Source organism: Xiphophorus couchianus, chromosome 7, assembly GCF_001444195.1.
Source record: "Xiphophorus couchianus chromosome 7, X_couchianus-1.0, whole genome shotgun sequence".
Lineage (NCBI taxonomy): Eukaryota > Metazoa > Chordata > Actinopteri > Cyprinodontiformes > Poeciliidae > Xiphophorus > Xiphophorus couchianus.
Window position 1 is genome coordinate 24,225,270 of NC_040234.1, and position 17,168 is coordinate 24,242,437.

General features: G+C 41.6%; 1 protein-coding gene and 1 long non-coding RNA gene across 2 annotated transcripts in view; one reads left to right on the forward strand and one right to left on the reverse strand.

Moving 5' to 3' along the window:
* The window catches only part of LOC114148321 (sarcoplasmic reticulum histidine-rich calcium-binding protein-like), a 26,125-nt gene continuing 8,957 nt past the window's right edge, over positions 1 to 17,168 (reverse strand). The window contains exons 5-6 of the mRNA XM_028023526.1: positions 1,400 to 1,436; positions 1 to 1,063 (exon numbers count right to left, since the gene is read on the reverse strand). Of these exons, the coding sequence (XP_027879327.1) occupies positions 1,030 to 1,063; positions 1,400 to 1,436 (71 nt within the window). The 3' untranslated portion in view covers positions 1 to 1,029. The remainder of the gene's footprint in view (positions 1,064 to 1,399; positions 1,437 to 17,168) is intronic.
* LOC114148322 (uncharacterized) overlaps positions 7,741 to 17,168 on the forward strand; it is a 23,619-nt gene continuing 14,191 nt past the window's right edge. The window contains exons 1-3 of the long non-coding RNA XR_003596247.1: positions 7,741 to 7,945; positions 8,024 to 8,212; positions 8,294 to 8,445. This is a non-coding gene — a long non-coding RNA (uncharacterized LOC114148322). The remainder of the gene's footprint in view (positions 7,946 to 8,023; positions 8,213 to 8,293; positions 8,446 to 17,168) is intronic.

Consider the following 17,168-nt stretch of genomic DNA (forward strand, 5'->3'; position numbering starts at 1 on the left):
TCAGGTGTAGTAACAAATATTGAATTTATTTAGAATAATTCTCTATCCTTGGGTTACTCTGGGTCCTGCAGGCAATGTACACAAACAAATATTGTTATATTGTTTCACAGATTGACATGGCAAATACAAAACCTGTATAATAAGTTAATATAAACTGTATGTTTAAACACACAGTTTAAACATACAGTCTAAACATACAGTACAGTCTAAACATGTTTGTTGCTTTGCCTGCACAATTTCTGGTTTATCTAATAAGGTGAAGTGCAAACGTGTAATAGTAAATTTAAGGGTCAAGCTTAAGTTGCAGAAATGATTGAAGCAGCTAGCCAACCCTAACCCTACCCAAAAAGGATATATATATACACATGTGTACATTGGTAAGGAAAGAAGTTTTTTTTTTCCTTCGATGCATTAGCCTTTTGGGGACCTAAACAAGGTTTCAGTTATACTACAGATTTTAGGATATGGAAGGTTTAGATCAGAAATGTCATGGTAAAGATTAAAATTGTTAGCTAAAAGTACAATATGCAGGATAAGATTATCATTTATTTTGATAGAACAGTGTATCATGTACTGTCTCAAACTGTAGTGAAAATGTATTATTATTTGTACAAAGTTTGGAAAACCAAACCTTTCCTTCCATTTCAATATTGTGTGGCTCTTAGTGTTGGTCCATCATGTAAAATTCCACTTAAATAGATTCAAATTTGTGGGTGTAATTTGACAAACTGAATTCATAGGTTAGGGCTAGATATGCAAGGAACCATATTCTCACTTTTTAGCATTTTATATCCAATACATTGATCTCTAAGCATATATTTTAGTTTTTTATTAGATATAATTCAGAGCAAATTAAAAGTAACATTTTAAAAGTACGGATTGACAAGTAACAATAGTAAACACACATATTATTGCTTATTTTTCAGTTTTTGTTCAGTCATTATTAATCAAATGTATAGGGTACTCAAAAAAAGAAAATGAAGGTGAAATGTATTAGTTGGGCCACATGGTGGCAACATATGGTTGGCCTCAGTTATCATCATCAAAGACGTCAGCTACAGTCCTGTGGGTACAGAGAGAAGAGTTTATAAGCTACAGGTTAGAAATACTTCAACAGAACTGGCCAGAGTGTACAGTGAGAGTACAAAGAAAATACATCCCCTTTAAATTCTTAGGTTTTTGTGCCAGTTTAGTTTTTGGACTGCACCTAATATTTCCATGGATTTCCATTTGAAAATAACAAATGGAAAAAAAACATGTCAAAATGTACATTTTGAACACATGAGGTTTTATTTGAATAATTATTAAACTATTAAACATCAGATCATGTTTCACATGAGAACCCAGAATTGGTGAAAGGGAGTACTTTCTTTCTGGTGTACCTGTCAATAAGACCTACTTGTAGATTGATCCAGTCACTTCATCAACTAGTCCTCCTGGGGTAAAAAGGGACAAAGAAAAGTAACAGCAAAGGCAAAAACATCTGGTTATAAAGAACAGTAAAAGGCAAAAACATCTGGTTATAAAGAACAGTGTTGTCTTTGCAATGTTGACCTGCTGTCTTACTTAAGCCAAATATGTTCATGTATATCTTATGTTGTTTCAAGAGTTTTGAGAACTGAAACGCGCTATATAAATAAGATGTATTACTATTTGCATAATCTGCATGTCATATTAATTTAGGATGTTTCATGATTTTTTCCCCAGTGGAATGATTATAATACTACAAATTTTAATTAATTTTATAGAAAGGAGCTATGTTCAACTTGCTTGAAATTTTTGTGGGTTTCTTATAATCCAAATAGGCACATTTATAAACAAACACCCCCACTAATATTTGATGAAATGGTCATTATCAAATTGCAAACAAACATCTAGCTTCTGCCATAACCTTGGCTTGGTAGTTGACCACTCCTAAACTTTTCATGTAAAATATGGGCTTTTAAGCATAGTCCATAGATTTTTAACATGACTTGGATAAGAGCAATTCCAGAATTTTCAATTTAACCTGCTTTATCCATTCCAAAACCAGTGTAAATGTGTGTTTTGTTATGATCCACCCCAGTCACAAACTTGAGGTCAGGTTTAAGAATTATATCCATTAATGTAAGTTATTATATGTTCATATATTTGATTAAATTTTCTCTTTTGGACACACAGGAGAGGCGCATCTTAACATTGCAAACAAGCATTTATGCACACTAACATTTACTCACACGCCCTTAACTTAAAGAGAGCCAAGTTACAAACCCTTCAGCCATAACTTGAAAGCTGAAGCTGATCAAGTTAATGTTTAACTTCATCAACTTTATATTAAAAAAGCGAAAGGGACTCTTATACGTTCACTGGCCAAAGGGTTAAAAAAGGGGGAAGAAAATTCAAGCTACTTCTTCAAATGTGAAAAGCAAAGAAACAAAAAATTATATCACTAAGCAAATTCAAATGACACAATTATTGATGACCCCAAAATTATTGCAAACATATGTGAAACTGTTTACAAATCATTGTATGAGTCTAGACATTCTCCTGAAACAATTGGTGACCAAAACAAAGTATTATGTGACTCTCCAATCCCACATGATGAAATTAAAGAAGCTATTAAGATTCCTAAATCAAATAAATTCACTGGTACAGATGGACTTACATCACAGGGTTTCCTGCCAGTGTATTATAAGCCTGGCGTCCCACCAAGCTTATAATACACCGCCAGGTTAAGCTTTGCTTGTTTTTGGTTTCAGAAAAATAATAAAAAATAAAAATAAAAACTTTTTTATTATTATTTAAAACCATATTGCAAGTGTCTCTGTTGCTCTGAGTGTTTCGTTGGTGTAAGAGCGGAAATACTTCTTATGGAGTTGTTTTTTACTGAGGAAATATGGCGCCATAAAAGGTCAATTTGACTTTGCCTCCCAACTTTCCCTTACGTGCGAAGCCAAAGTGAGACTGAAAGAATGTCTGGGAAATAAACTGTTCGGATAGATAAGAATAATAATTGGCTTGTTTGGCACTTCTGATGCAGAGCAGATGAGAGGTCAGAAAGGTTGAATACTCCCAGAAAAGGCCCAATACACATTCAACACATGGGCAGCCAAGAAACCTACGTCAAACACACGCAAGACACGAGCAGTAATATTATTGGTTAAAACTTGCCAGCTCAGACCAGTGAAAGTGAGATTATATAAAAACAGGTTGACTCCAAGAAGAGTTTGAGATTTGGGGGAAATTTTTTGAGATTTTGACTTTGTACTGATGAAGCTGTAAGATGATCTGTGGAACAGTGTAATAAATCTCCACCCGCAGTGGCCTGCAGGAAAAGGACTCGTCTCTGAGTATTATTTCTTATCTATAAAATATAATTAAGAGTTTAAGACCTTTTTTGATCCTACATTGGCAGAGCAGCTGTATTTCTAAAGGATAAGTATATAATTGATGCATTTTAAGCTAGGAGAGCATACCAATCACACAGCTGGCGCCTCTGTACGTTGCCTCGCGCTCTGCCGCTGCATTATCTCTGAAATTTACTTCAGCATGGATTGCATGCGCCTCCTTTCACTCAGACTGGACACAGGCACATAGAGCCCTGTGTGAACCGCAGGAATAACTTGTAGTCGTGCTTTCAGGACGGCACAAGGCATAAGCAAACTAAGCGGCCCTTTAGGGCCGCTAGGTTCCCTCCTAAGTGGAACAGATTTTTTTGGTGATTATTTCTATGTGATTATATTAACAATAACACACAAATTCATTATAAAGTTGTGATTTTATTTTACAATAATATACACCGTGTTCCAAATTATTATGCAAATTGGATTTAAGTGTCATAAAGATAAAATTTTTGTTGTGCTATTAAATTTATAGATGGTATTGTGTCTCAGGGTTCTTCAAATCACTATAATTAATTTCAGAGAGCTGGGTTGATTAGTTTGTCTGGTGAGCTCAATTAAAGGAAATCTTCTTAAGAAGGATGTTCCACATTATTAAGCAGGCCACAGGTTTCTAGCAATATGGGAAAGAGAAAGGATCTCTCTGCTGACAAAAATCATCAGACAGTGTAGTGCCGTATGACAAGGTATGAAAACATTAGATAGTTAACAAAAACGGAAGCGTTATCGTACTATGAAGAGATTTGTGGCTGATTCAGAACAAAGATGGGTTTGTACAGATAAAGGCAGAATGAGGAAGGTTTCTGTTAGACAAATTCATCGGATTAAGTGAGCAGCTGTTAAAATGCCCTTACAAAGCAACAAACAGTTATTTGAAGCTGCTGATGCCTCTGGAACCTCAAGGTGGAGGAACCAGAGGCTTGTGGTGCATGAACCTACTATTCGGCCACCCCTAACCAGAGCTCACAAGCAGAAACGGTCGCAGTGGGCCCAGCCATACATGAAGATTAATTTTCAAACAGACTTGTTCACTGATGACTGCTGTGCAACCCTGGATGGTCCAGATGGACTTAGTAGTGGATTGGTGGTGGATGGCCACCAAGTCCCAACACAGCTGTGACATCAGCAAGGAGGTGGTAGAGTCATGTTTTGGCCCGAAATCATGGGGAGAGAGCTGGTCAGCCCTTTCAGAGTCCCTCAAGGTGTAAAAATGACCTCAGCAAAGTATATGGACTTTCTGACTGATCACTTTCTCTCATGGTTCAAAAAGAAGAGCTGTAACTTCTGTAGCAAAATCATCTTCATGCATGACAATTCACCATCTTATGCTGCAAGGAATACCACTGTGTCATTGGCTGCTATAGGCATGAAGGGGAGAAACTCATGGTGTGGTCACCATCTTCCTCTGACCTCAACCCTATTGAGAACATTTGGAGTATCTGCAAGCAGAAGATCAGAGGGTGGAATGTAGTTCATATCAAAACAGCAGCTCTGTGAAGGTATTCTGACATCCTACAAAGAAATTCAAGCAGAAACTATCCACAAACTCTCAAGTTCAATGGATGCAAGAATTGTGCAGGTGATATCCAAGAAGGGGTCTTATGTTAACAGGTAACCCTAGACCCCACAAAAGACTCCCTGGAGGGGAGGGAAAAAAAAGTTGGGGTGCACCGATTGCAGTTTTCTGGCCAATTACCTATCTTTAAAAAGTCTTAGCTGCAAATTTTGCCCAATACCAATTTTTTTTGTCTGAAATGTCACTAAATGTAGCAAGAAAGTCACTGAGTTGGTAACAGTGGGGTCTCTATTAACTGTAAATGTGCAGACATGACCTGGTGGGCCGGTCTGTCAATCAAACCTCTTACTGGAGAGCAGAAGAGGACAGTGGCTAATTTTTAAACCTTTGCTGAGGATAGGATCAGTGAATAAGATTGGCTTCACATTTAAATATTGGCTGATCACCCATTCAAATTAAAAAAACATAAAACTGTAAAGGACTGAATGTTCTGTTTTGGTATTTCTGCGTACTTTGTGTAGGAATTTTTTTAGTGTGTTTTTTTATGCTAATTCCTAATACACTTGAACTTAATCGTTGCTCTTTCAACTCCAGGAGCTGTTGTCTGATGGTTGCCATGGCAACGAGTCTATGTCCAGAGAGAATTCAAAGTTTACATATTCAATCATCGGCAGTTTTCGCATCTTTAATTTAAGCCACATATTAAAGAAATTGGATTAGCAATATGGGGACTATAACTATTATTTGTAACAGATTACTGCTCATCCAACATTGGAACAGAAAGTGGTTTTGTGGACATGACTAAGGGTGTCCGCCGTCCACAGGTGCACATCAATGGCTGTTGGGGCTAATAGGCGATGTCCAATCCAGTAACATATTATTATATACAGTATATACAGTAATATGTATTTTTCTATATATATATTATATATACTATATATTATTTAATTTCCGATTGGGTTTAATGAAGTATTTTTGAATTTAAAGTTGAATTGAATATATCAATGGTTACTCTACAACGCAACTTCCCCAACTACCCCCAAAAAACTCCCACTGAAATTTTTGACGAGCAGAGACACAGATGTGACTTGCAGTGGCTGTTTCTGATATGGGTGACATGGGCAACTGCCCAGGGTGGCATATTGTGAGGGTGGGAGACATGAGCTGAATTTTGTAACTGTTTTCAACTGGAGGCAAGCATTTAGCAAATATACAGACTCATTCCATAAATTAGAGTATGACTATAATGTTCAATAGTTTAGTAATTTCAGCACCAAGTGAAAGACATTATACAGATTAATTAGATGATGATATTTCAGCATCTTTACATCTCTTAGTATGCTTAATACCTTCTAAAATGTTTTTATTTTCAGTAACTACTATTAATCTTACAAGCCTCATCAGGTTGTATATCTCAATGATATACAACCTATGATTTTAGGTTGTATGTGACTGCATGGCATTCACATTTAAATTTTGGCCTTGTTCACAGACACATAAATGACCTTGGCAATGAAATGTCATTACTTGGCTACCAGAGCACACACAAAAACATAAGTGTGCCTATAATTACATAATATATGAATAATAATATATTGCTAAATATATAACTATTAAATATACGACTGAGTGCCTTTTCAAGCAGTCTCAGACAGTCTTAGTGATGAGATTGCAATCCCATCAATAGACAACTATTTCTGAGTCTCGCTGTTCTACAGCGGATGCTACGGAATTTTCTGCCAGTCACCAACCAGATGAACAGACCCTGGAGAGGATGAGTGGAATCAGAGAGGATCTGGTTTGCTCTGGCTAAACAGAGACTGTGTGCAATGTTTTGGATAGGGAGGAGTGGAGTTCCAATGATCCTCTCTGCTGTCTTCACCACTTTTCGCAGAGACTTCCAGTCTGAGCCCTTGCAGCTCCCAGACCAGATGGAGACACTGCTGGTCAGCAGGCTCTCAATGATTCCTCTGTAGAAGGTGGAGAGGATGGGAGGGGGAAGGGAAGCCCTTCTTATCCATCGCAGATAGTGCAGGTGCTGCTGACTTTTTCACCAGGGAAGTGATATGAGGTGTAAAGCCAAGGTTGTCAGTAATGTGCACCCACAGAAACCTAGTGCTGCTGATGACTGCTACTGCTCTGTCATTGATGAGGAGTGGTGTGTGGTTGGGTCAAGACCTCCTGAAGTCGACAATTATCTCTCTTGTCTTGTCGACATTCAGTTGTTTATTCTACGCCAGTCCGCAAGATGTTGCACCTCTTTTCTGTAATCCACTTCATTGTTGTCTTGAATAAGGCCCACAATTGTTGGGTGGTCTGCATATTTCATGATGTGATCGGTGTTAAACCTGGGATGACAGTTGTGGGTCAACAGGGTAAACAGCAAGGGGCTCAAGACACAGCCCTGGGGGGAGCCAGTGTTCAAATAAATGACATTGGAGGTTTTATTACCTTCTGGTTTTATTACCCAGAACTCAGTACAGACTGAGTTCTGTTGGTGAGGAAGTCCAGCAGCCAATTGCACGGTGGAGTGTTGAACCCAGGGGGACCAGTTTGCATACCAGATCCTGGGGGATGATCATATTAAATCCTGAGCTGAAGTCCAAAATCAACATCTGTATGTGGATGTTACTTTTCTCCAGGTGTATCAGGCTCAGATGAAGAGCAGTGGAGATGGGATCTTCAGTCGAGCAGTTAGATTTGTATGCAAACTGGGATGGATCAAATGATGGAGGCAGCATAGAGTTTATGTGATCCTAAATCACCCTCTCACAGCACTTGATGACATTAGATGTTAATGCAACGGGGTGGAAGTCATTAAGACACATGATGGTTGGTTTTGTCAGGATCGGTGTTTTGTTTTCTTTTTTTTCTTTTGGAAGCCTGCTGCTTCCCACTTCCTCCACCAGATGCCGCCTAGGAGCTGAGCCCCTGGAGAAGCGTTGGGTCGAACCCGGGGACACACCTGTGGCGCATTGTCTGACTGAGGCTGGGAGCATTTAAGAAGCGGCGAGCTGACACTTCCTTGCCTGAGTGTTTGTTTACCTTGGTAACAAATCGTTCCTGAGTAGGCCCTCTGAGCATTTCCCGAGATAATCGCCTCCTGTGTTTCTTTCCCTGTTGTCAGGTTTACCTGGATTCCTCCGGAGTTTTCCGAGAGGAGAGTTCTGTGGGTCGTTTGTCTCGGACTACGACCAGCCGCTAGCTCGCTCCTCCACTCAGCCTGACTTACCTGTCCGCCCTCCAACGGTTCGTTGGCTCTCCACGCCGCCCCCTGGGTCCTCTGCTGCTCCAAAGGAACATCCATCTGCTCCTAGTAAGCCTGTCCCTTCATCTACATATATATTCATTCCCCTTCTTGGATTCGTATATTCTAACCGTTTCCCCTCGTTGACAGTGGCTGAACTGGTTGTCCCTTCCAGACTCCTGCTCCGTGTTTTCTCCCCAACCCTACACCCTCGTGTCAATAAACTTCATTATTGTTTTGCACACGCGTCTCCTGATTGTGTTCGTGCATGTGGGTTCGTAAACTGGAACCAAACATGACAGGTTTCTTGGGCACTGGAATAATAATAGCTGACTTAAAATACGAGGGAACAATGGTTTGGTACAGTGACGTATTGAAGATGTCCGTGAGCACATGGCCTGGTCTGCACACTCTCTGATCAGGACCTGTGGACCAACATTCATCTTGGCAGGGTGAAGATATGATTTTATAATCAGTCAGACTGGATGCCCTGGGCCAATTGTCAGGTGTTTTTTTAATTTTTAAAAAAAATTTCCGCCTGTTGATCTCCCGCTCCCTTCTTCCCTCATTCATGAACAAGATCCCAAGATACTTGAACTCCTCCACTTGGGGCAGGACACCCCCCCTGACCCGGAGAAGGCATTCTACCCTTTTTCGGCTCAAGACCATGGCCTCGGATTTGGAGGCACTGATCCTCATCCCGGCCGCTTCACACTTGGCTGCGAACCGCTCCAAAGAGAGCTGCAGATCACGACCTGATGAAGCCAAAAGGATCACATCGTCCGCAAAAAGCAGAGATAAGATCCTAAGACCACCAAAACGGATCCCCTCAACACCTTGGCTGCGCCTAGAAATTCTGTCCATAAAAGTAATGAACAGAATCGGTGACAAAGGGTAGCCCTGGCGGAGTCCAACTCTCACCGGAAATGAGCCCGACTTACTGCCAGCAATGCGGACCAGACTCTGACACCGGCCATACAGGGACCTGACAGCCCGTATCAAAGGGTCCGGTACCCCATACTCCCGGAGAACTCCCCACAGGGCTCCCCGAGGGACACTGCCGAACGCCTTCTCCAAGTCCACAAAACACATGTAGACTGGTTGGGCGAACTCCCATGCACCCTCCAGGACCCTGCCGAGGGTGTAGAGCTGATCCAGTGCTCTTCCTGAATCCGAGGTTTGACTATCCGATGGACCCTCCTCTCCAGGACCCCTGAATAGATCTTGCCAGGGAGGCTTAAGAGTGTGACCCCTCTATAATTGGAGGACACCCTCCGGTCCCCTTTTTGAACAGGGGGCCCACCACCCCAGTCTGCCAATCCAGGGGAACTGCCCCAGATGTCCATGTGATATTGCAGAGTTACGTCCAACACAACCTTACAAAATCCAGAGCCTTAAGGAACTCGGGGCGGATCTCATCCACCCCCAGGGCCCTGCACCACGGAGCTTTTTAACCACTTCGGCGACCTCGTCCCCAGAGATTGGAGAGCCCAACCCAGAGTCCCCAGGCTCAGCTTCCTCAATGGAAGGCAGGTTGGTGGGATTGAGGAGGTCTTCAAAGTACTCTGCCCACCGGCCCACAACATCCCGAGTAGAGGTCAGCAGCACACCATCCCCACTATAAACAGTGTTGGTGCCATACTGCTTCCCCCCCTGAGACGCCGGATGGTGGACCAGAATCGCCTCGAAGCCATACGGAAGTCTTTCTCCATGGCCTCTCCAAACTCCTCCCATGCCTGAGTTTTTGCCTCAGCAACCACCTGAGCCGCATGCCACTTCGCCCGCCTGTACCCATCAGCTGCTTCCGGAGTCCCACAGTCCAAAAAGGCCCGATAGGACTCCTTCTTCAGCCTGACGGCATCCCTCACCAAAGGTGTCCACCAACGGGTTCGAGGGTTGCCGCAGTGGCAGGCAACCCTCAACAACCTTGCGGCCACAGCTCCGATTGGCCGCCACGACAATGGAGGATTGGCGCAGCGTCTGCCGTCAAGCGGGCGCTGTACCGGTCCGTCGTGGTGAAGAGAGAGCCGAGCCAAAAAGTGAAGCTCTTGATTTACCGGTCGATCTACATTCCCACCCTCATCTATGGTCATGAGCTTTGGGTCATGACCGAAAAAAGGAGATTGCGATACAAGCAGCCGAAATGGGTTTTCTCCATAGGGTGTCTGGGCTCTCCCTTAGAGACAGGGTGAGAAGCTCAGTCATCCGGGAAGGACTCAGAGTAGAGCCGCTGCTCCTTCACATCGAGAGGAGCCAGTTGAGGTGGCTCGGGCATCTGGTCTGGATGCCTCCTGGACGCCTCCCTGGTGAGGTGTTTCGGGCAAGTCCCACCGGGAGGAGGCCCCGGGAAAGACCCAGGACATACTGGAGAGACTATGCTGGCCTGGGTATGCCTTGGGATTCTCCCGGAAGAGCTGGAAGAAGTGACCAGGGAGAGGGAAGTCTGGGCCTCCCTTCTGAAGCTGCTACCCCGAGACCCGACCCCGGATAAGCGGAAGAAGATGGATGGATGGATGGATAGATGAATGGATGGATGGATGGATGGAAATTTTTTTTAATTTCCTTGATTTAACCAGGTAAACGTCGTTGAGATGTAGATCTCATTTTCAAGGGGCAGATGTCTGCAACACACAACAACCTGGTTACACAAAAATAAAACTAACTAATTCAAATTAATACATGTTGCTGGCATCATGAAAGAAATCTTGGATCTTTTGACTGTAGGGATGTTTTGCTGCCTTGATAACTCGGTTTAGATTGTATACCAGATCCTGATGTAAGTGCGGCAATGTCACCAGATTTGAAAGCAGCTGGTCTAGACTGTTTCCTCAGTCTAGAACAGTGGTTCTTAACCTTGTTTGAGGTACCGAACCCACCAGTTTCATATGCACATTCATGGAACCCTTCTTTAGTGATAAATCAAATATGATTTTTTTTCCAAATTCAAGACATAGGTAGCAAGCAAGCATTGTGTTCTTCTATTCCCCAACTCCACGCAGCTTCAAGAAGTGTTCCTTCAGTTTTGCCGGTGCGAGACTAGAGTTGCTCAACTTGGCATTACAAATCATGCACATGATGACTCCCATCACGTTCCGTGACACGTGAATCCATGTTGTACATCTTCGTCCGACCACTTTCTTTATTTGCTCGACTTTGCTGATTGGCCAATTAATGTAACATGGTCATCTGCAGCAAGTGATGGCCAAGCGGGGCGTGTCATCACAAATTTACATAATGAGTCGGGTGTGTTTTGACCTCCATGGCGGGGTCTCCGTCGAACCCCTGAGACCGACTCAACGAACCCCTAGGGTTCGATAGAACCCCAGTTAAGAACCACTGGTCTAGAATATACCTCCTTAGTCATCCAAGGTTTCTGGTTGGCTCGTGTGACTATTGACTTTGTTGCAGTAGACTTCTCCATACACCACTAGATGTAGCTGGTCCGTGTATTTTCAGGCAGTTCGTTTTATCGTTTGAAATGAAAAATGGAAAAACAAAAATAGACTTGTTTTTGTTTTTGGCTAATTAAGCCAAAATTGATTTTTTAAAAATAATCTCTTAACATTGGTGCATTATTACAAACTTTTCCTGCTTGGTATATGTGGGAAATAACAAAATTTTTATTGTGTCTTTTGGATAATCATACTTTTCTCCATGCGTGTTCGTGACATAACATTTTATAATCTGTAAATGTGCGGCAAAAATTGGTGATAGAGGGCCACACTGGGTTAAACTCAGGGAATGTTTCCTGTCCGACCTGAGTTTCAAACCAACTCCAGGTCACTTCTTTGTTCAATCAATGATTGATTTATTTTTAGATTTTCTTGCTTTGAACGTTGAGACAAGGACTGAGACACAGACTGACCAGGTCAATAATGCATAAGAGCTAACATAATTCAATAAGGCAACATAACACGGTCAACAGAAATCATGTCTGCCCCACGCACCCAACTTCCTGATACACACGAAGTCAGTGTGCCAGTAACCTGTCATTCATAACTGGTGACGGTCACGCCCACCTCGACACACCCACCACCTAAGTGTCAAAGTCGCGTGCTCACCTGTCACATACATAATTACTTATTTAATTCATATGGCTCTTACAACTGGTATGCTAATTCTATTCATAAAGGAAAAACTTAAAACACTGTAGGGATGGAATGATTGGCAGAATGTTCTTGTTGTGGTATGAGCATCTTGAATTGTAGTTTATAAACTAGAGCAGATTAAAGACTCTCAAGGTTGTAAAAAATTGGGTGGACTAGCCCTTTAACGATTTACTGAATCGGAAGCTATACATTCAGAAGCCAACTTTAGCTTTGAGTACAAAACAAAGTTAGAATGTAAGCTCTGTGAAGGTGAATGAATGAATGAATTATACTTGTATTAATTGCCGCTTTGGACGAGTGTACAAAGTGTGCAGGGCATAGAGAACTTCCGGGTCTGACCACTTGTCAAAAATGAAATAATGAAAAATAGAAATTCAGCACTAGTTATCTGTTTTTTTCCATTTCCGTTTTGTGCACTAAATGGGAAATCGGATAACGAGCAGAGACGAGCCGTTATCTGATTTCCAATTTTAGTTTGATAAACGAAAAACGAAAAAAACAAGTCTATTTTTGTTTTTTTCAGTTTTCATTTCAAATGAAAAAACAAACTGCCTGAAAATACACGGACCTAGTTTGACACAGATGCTGCATACTCCTCCATGTCTGTATATTGGTTGTGAGTAGTGGCCACTCTGAACATGCCCTAGTCTGTGCACCAAAACAGTCCGGCAGTGCAGACATCGCTCCCTCAGGCCATACTCTCACCTTCTTCACCAACCCCTTCTCACTAGACAAAGGTCTGGTGAGAAGGGGTTGGTATGCTGGGATGAGCATAACCAAATGATGATTTAAAGAGCTGAGATGGGTGCGGGGGATTGCCCTGAAGGCCTTCTTAATATTTTCTGTAGTTTGTTTTCCCCTCTGGTCAGAAAATCCACATGTTGATGGAAATTAGAAAGAACAGTCTTCATGTTAGCCTGGTTAAAGTCTCCAGCAACAATAAAAATACCTTCCCGGTATATTTATTGTCTGTCACTGCTATCATGGTAAAGAGTAATCAGTGCTTGCTTGGTGTTAGCACTGGGCGGGATGTAGACAGCAGAAATGATAACGGTGGTGAATTCCTGCTATAGGTAGAAAGGTCTACATCTCACAATCATAAACTCAATGTCCACAGAGCAATGACTGAAGACCAGGGTTGTTACACCAGCTGTTGTTAATGTAAATACAAACACCACCTCTTCTGGACTTACCAATAAGAGCATGGCTCCTGTCAGCTATAAAAGTTGTTAGCCCATCCAGGTTGATGGCATTATCAGGGACAGATGAGCTCAGCCACGTCTCACAGAAAATGAAAATGCAGTAGTTTCTTGTTTCCCTTTTGGGAAAATCCAGTTTCAGGTAGTCAAATTTGCTTTCAAGGGATCGTACATTAGCAAGGAAGATGGAGGCAAGTGGTAATCAGAAAGGATTAGCTTTTAGCTCACACCCTCACTTTTGTTTCCTCTCATGCCTTCTCTGGTGTGTCTGTGGGCCTGGGCTGTTGGAAGACTCCACTGCTGTGTAGTTATCTTGGTCTAACTCATGCAGCAGTCCAAGGTTTTGTAGAGTGGTCCATGCCTCCAAATTTATGGAGTCCAGGTGACTGAATTTGCTCAATATTAACATAGTCTTGGTCATAGACTGTTCTTGCGCTGATTCTCTGAGCAGAAAATAGTGACTTAAGCAATGAATTAGATGTATTGCCGGGAGCCGAAACAGCCATATAGGGCCCCACCATAGTCTTTCCACAAAGAAAAGGCCTTCCAGGGTGCACTACTCCACCACCCTGCCTGCCTGGCTGTTCCTCACAATGTGTCCTCACCAATCCGCTACAGATACCTGTAGCTGCAGATTTTTGATGGCAGTTGTGGCAGTTGCAGCGCAGCGAAGTCACAGGTGACGCTGTTGCCATATGTTTGGCTCTAAATTCCACATATTTTAGCCAAGCTGCACCAAACTGACTGTGATCCTTATCCACCCCCCAATGGGAATGTAGTCCAATATTTGGTGGACGCTCCCTAGAAATGTTTTTTTTTTAAAAATCACCCACAAGCCATGCTTTGACTCGTCCTACAGCTTTTGAGATCCAGGCTTCAAAATAAGTCACCACAGTCTTGAGGAATTGAAGGTAAAAAGTTATCAAAGGATGTTTTGTACATCGAAGTGTGTGGGCGTGACCAAGCCTCAAATCTGACCATTCGTCATGAAACATCAAGATTGAATAACTTCCTCATATAAGCTCCCACCTGCATCAATCTTTCTTTGTGTCATCACAGACCAGAGCTCATCACATTCACATGGTCAATTAGTGACATCACCTTAGCCCCGCCCCGTTCCACAGGAAGTCACCTGTTTTCCCACGAGTTATGTTCGTTAAGCCCATAAATATAGTATTTGTCAAATGTATTTTTGATGTCAAAATATGACCCTTTACAGGGTTTCCCCCAGAAAACTTGTTAAGCCCGGTGGTCGGTTCACCAAGGCGGTTCACCGAGGTGGTCCACCAGCGGTACACCATGTTTTTGTGTTAAAAAATGTTAAGTAGACAGAAAAAGTAAAAATATTACTGGGTAATTACATGTTATGGGAAAACATTGCCAGTGAAACGCTATTTAAACCCACAACTAGTCTTAAAAACAACTAATCAAAAAATTCAATTAAAATGAATACCAATTATTTGCATGTCTGTTTAATCCAAATTAAGTCAGCAGCTCCATAAGGCCCCCCAGTCCTTTAGGGGCCCCATAAATGCTAATATTTTAACACAGACCATAGATACATAAATATAACATTTGTTTATTGGAATTATCAATAATTCCAATAAATTATTGTATACATTATTGTGCTGATGTATTTTTCTTCTGTCAATTGCATCCTCTCTCTGCCATCAGTTTGTCTAAAAATGTATCATCGATACCAAGAATTTTATCTAAATCTAACTCATACTGCTGAGTTAGATTTAATGGTTTCAGCATAAATTAAAATATTTTAAACTGTGTTGCAATAACTACAGCCACTCACCTCCAGCCTGGATCCCATCAACAGAGGCTTTAACCCGCCTCCTTTACCCACATAAAGGAGAACCAGAGCGAACAGACAGCAGGTGGTACTAGGTGGTACCGGGTGCAATCCATGGAGTACTGGGACTTTGAGGTGCGTCGCGACTAGCGGTGACAGTTGCAATACCGTGTCTTATATCAGGATGTCTGATATAAAGACAGACATTCTTTCTATCTGTCGGTGGGACCGACTCAGACTGCCTGTAGCGAACCGGGCATTTAGCAGCCTGATTAAGTTAAAGTCAAAAGTATTCTCTGAAGCCGAAGCATTTCTGTGTTTAGGGGCGAGGCAGGTTTTTCCCAGCTATTACAAGCAAGGACAATTATGAAAATATAAATAGAAACAGTTTTTCTATCGTCAACATCAGACCTACGTTTTTATTCACAAACCAGTGTATAAAAAATATTCTTGCCCATAATTTGATAGTTAGAGGCCACAGATCAGCTCCCTCCTCCTCACCATGGGCCCTGTGTCTGAACAACATGGAGGAAGAGAGTCATTATTACACTGAGGGCAGCCAGACTAGTCTTTTTTGAAAAAAACCCCAAAAACTCAAAAAGGGCACTAGGGGCATCAAGGATAAACGAGGCAGGGGCTCAAGTCCCCTTCGCATCCCCCCTCTGCATGTGCCTGTTATGATGTAAATGCTGAATAATGTTTTGTTCGCAAATATAAATCATTCTCACCACTCACTCAAAGCGCACCTCTGAATGCGCGACTACAAGTTATTCCAGCGGTTCACATAGAGCTGTGCAACCAGAGCTAACATGGTTCATTTTAAGCTCTTACCTTGATATAGAGTTCTCCATAGAATCATAATTCCTTACAGGAGGTTGATGTAAATATACAGAAAGATCAGCTTGTGTCCAGTTTGAGTGAAAGGAGGCGTGCACGATCTGCGCTAAGGTAACTTCAGAGATAAAGTTAACTCTTTATCTCTGAAGTTAGATAGGCTGGCTTTAAATTCATAAAGTATAAACCTATAAATCTTTTAGAAATAAATGTCCTCCACAAGTGAAACTCTCAGAACAACGGAGATGCTTGCAATCCGGCTTTAAGATTTAAATAAATAAATAAAATAATGCAATTGTCCCCCCCAATTATTAATTTTTCTAAAAATAAAATCAAACAACACTTAGCCTGGCTTGGGGCCTAATAAAGCATGGCAGGCTGCCAGGCTTATAATACACTGGGGGAAACCCTACTGTATAATGATGTATCTCCCATATGGATCTCTGATTGACCTTATAGTTTGAAATTATATTGACTGCCCACAGTCCAAAAACATGACTGTCAAGATAATTGGTCTCTCTAAATTATCCCTAGTGTGAATGGATGGTTGTTTGTCCTGTATGTCTCTGTTGCCCTGCGACAGACTGGTGACCTGTCCAGGGTGTACCCAGCCTCTCGCCCGAAATGTTCGCTGGAGATAGGCACCCCTCCCGACCCCACTAAGGACAAGGGTGTACAGAAAATGGATAGATACCTTCTTTATTCCATTGAAATTCCAGTTTGTAGTATTAATATTTTAAATATCTATTTTCGGATTGTTCAATTTATTGTATACTAAAATAATGTAAGCAATTATTGCTTACATTATTTTACTGAAGATGTTGGATTGTATGTATATTTACTTGTTCACACATAGAAAAAACAGAACTTCAATGCTTTCCCCTTCTCTTGAACCAAATATTTTGAGGGCCAAAACCAAAACTCCACACAATAGACAGTGTCTAGCTACAAACTATAAAAATAAAAATGCTCTTTTTTATGCATAATACAATTTACCCTTCATAGAAAGGCAACAACCTGTTTAAAGCTTAGTTCTTAGCATTATCCCAAAACAGTTCAAATTAGACTTAGAATAAACAGGT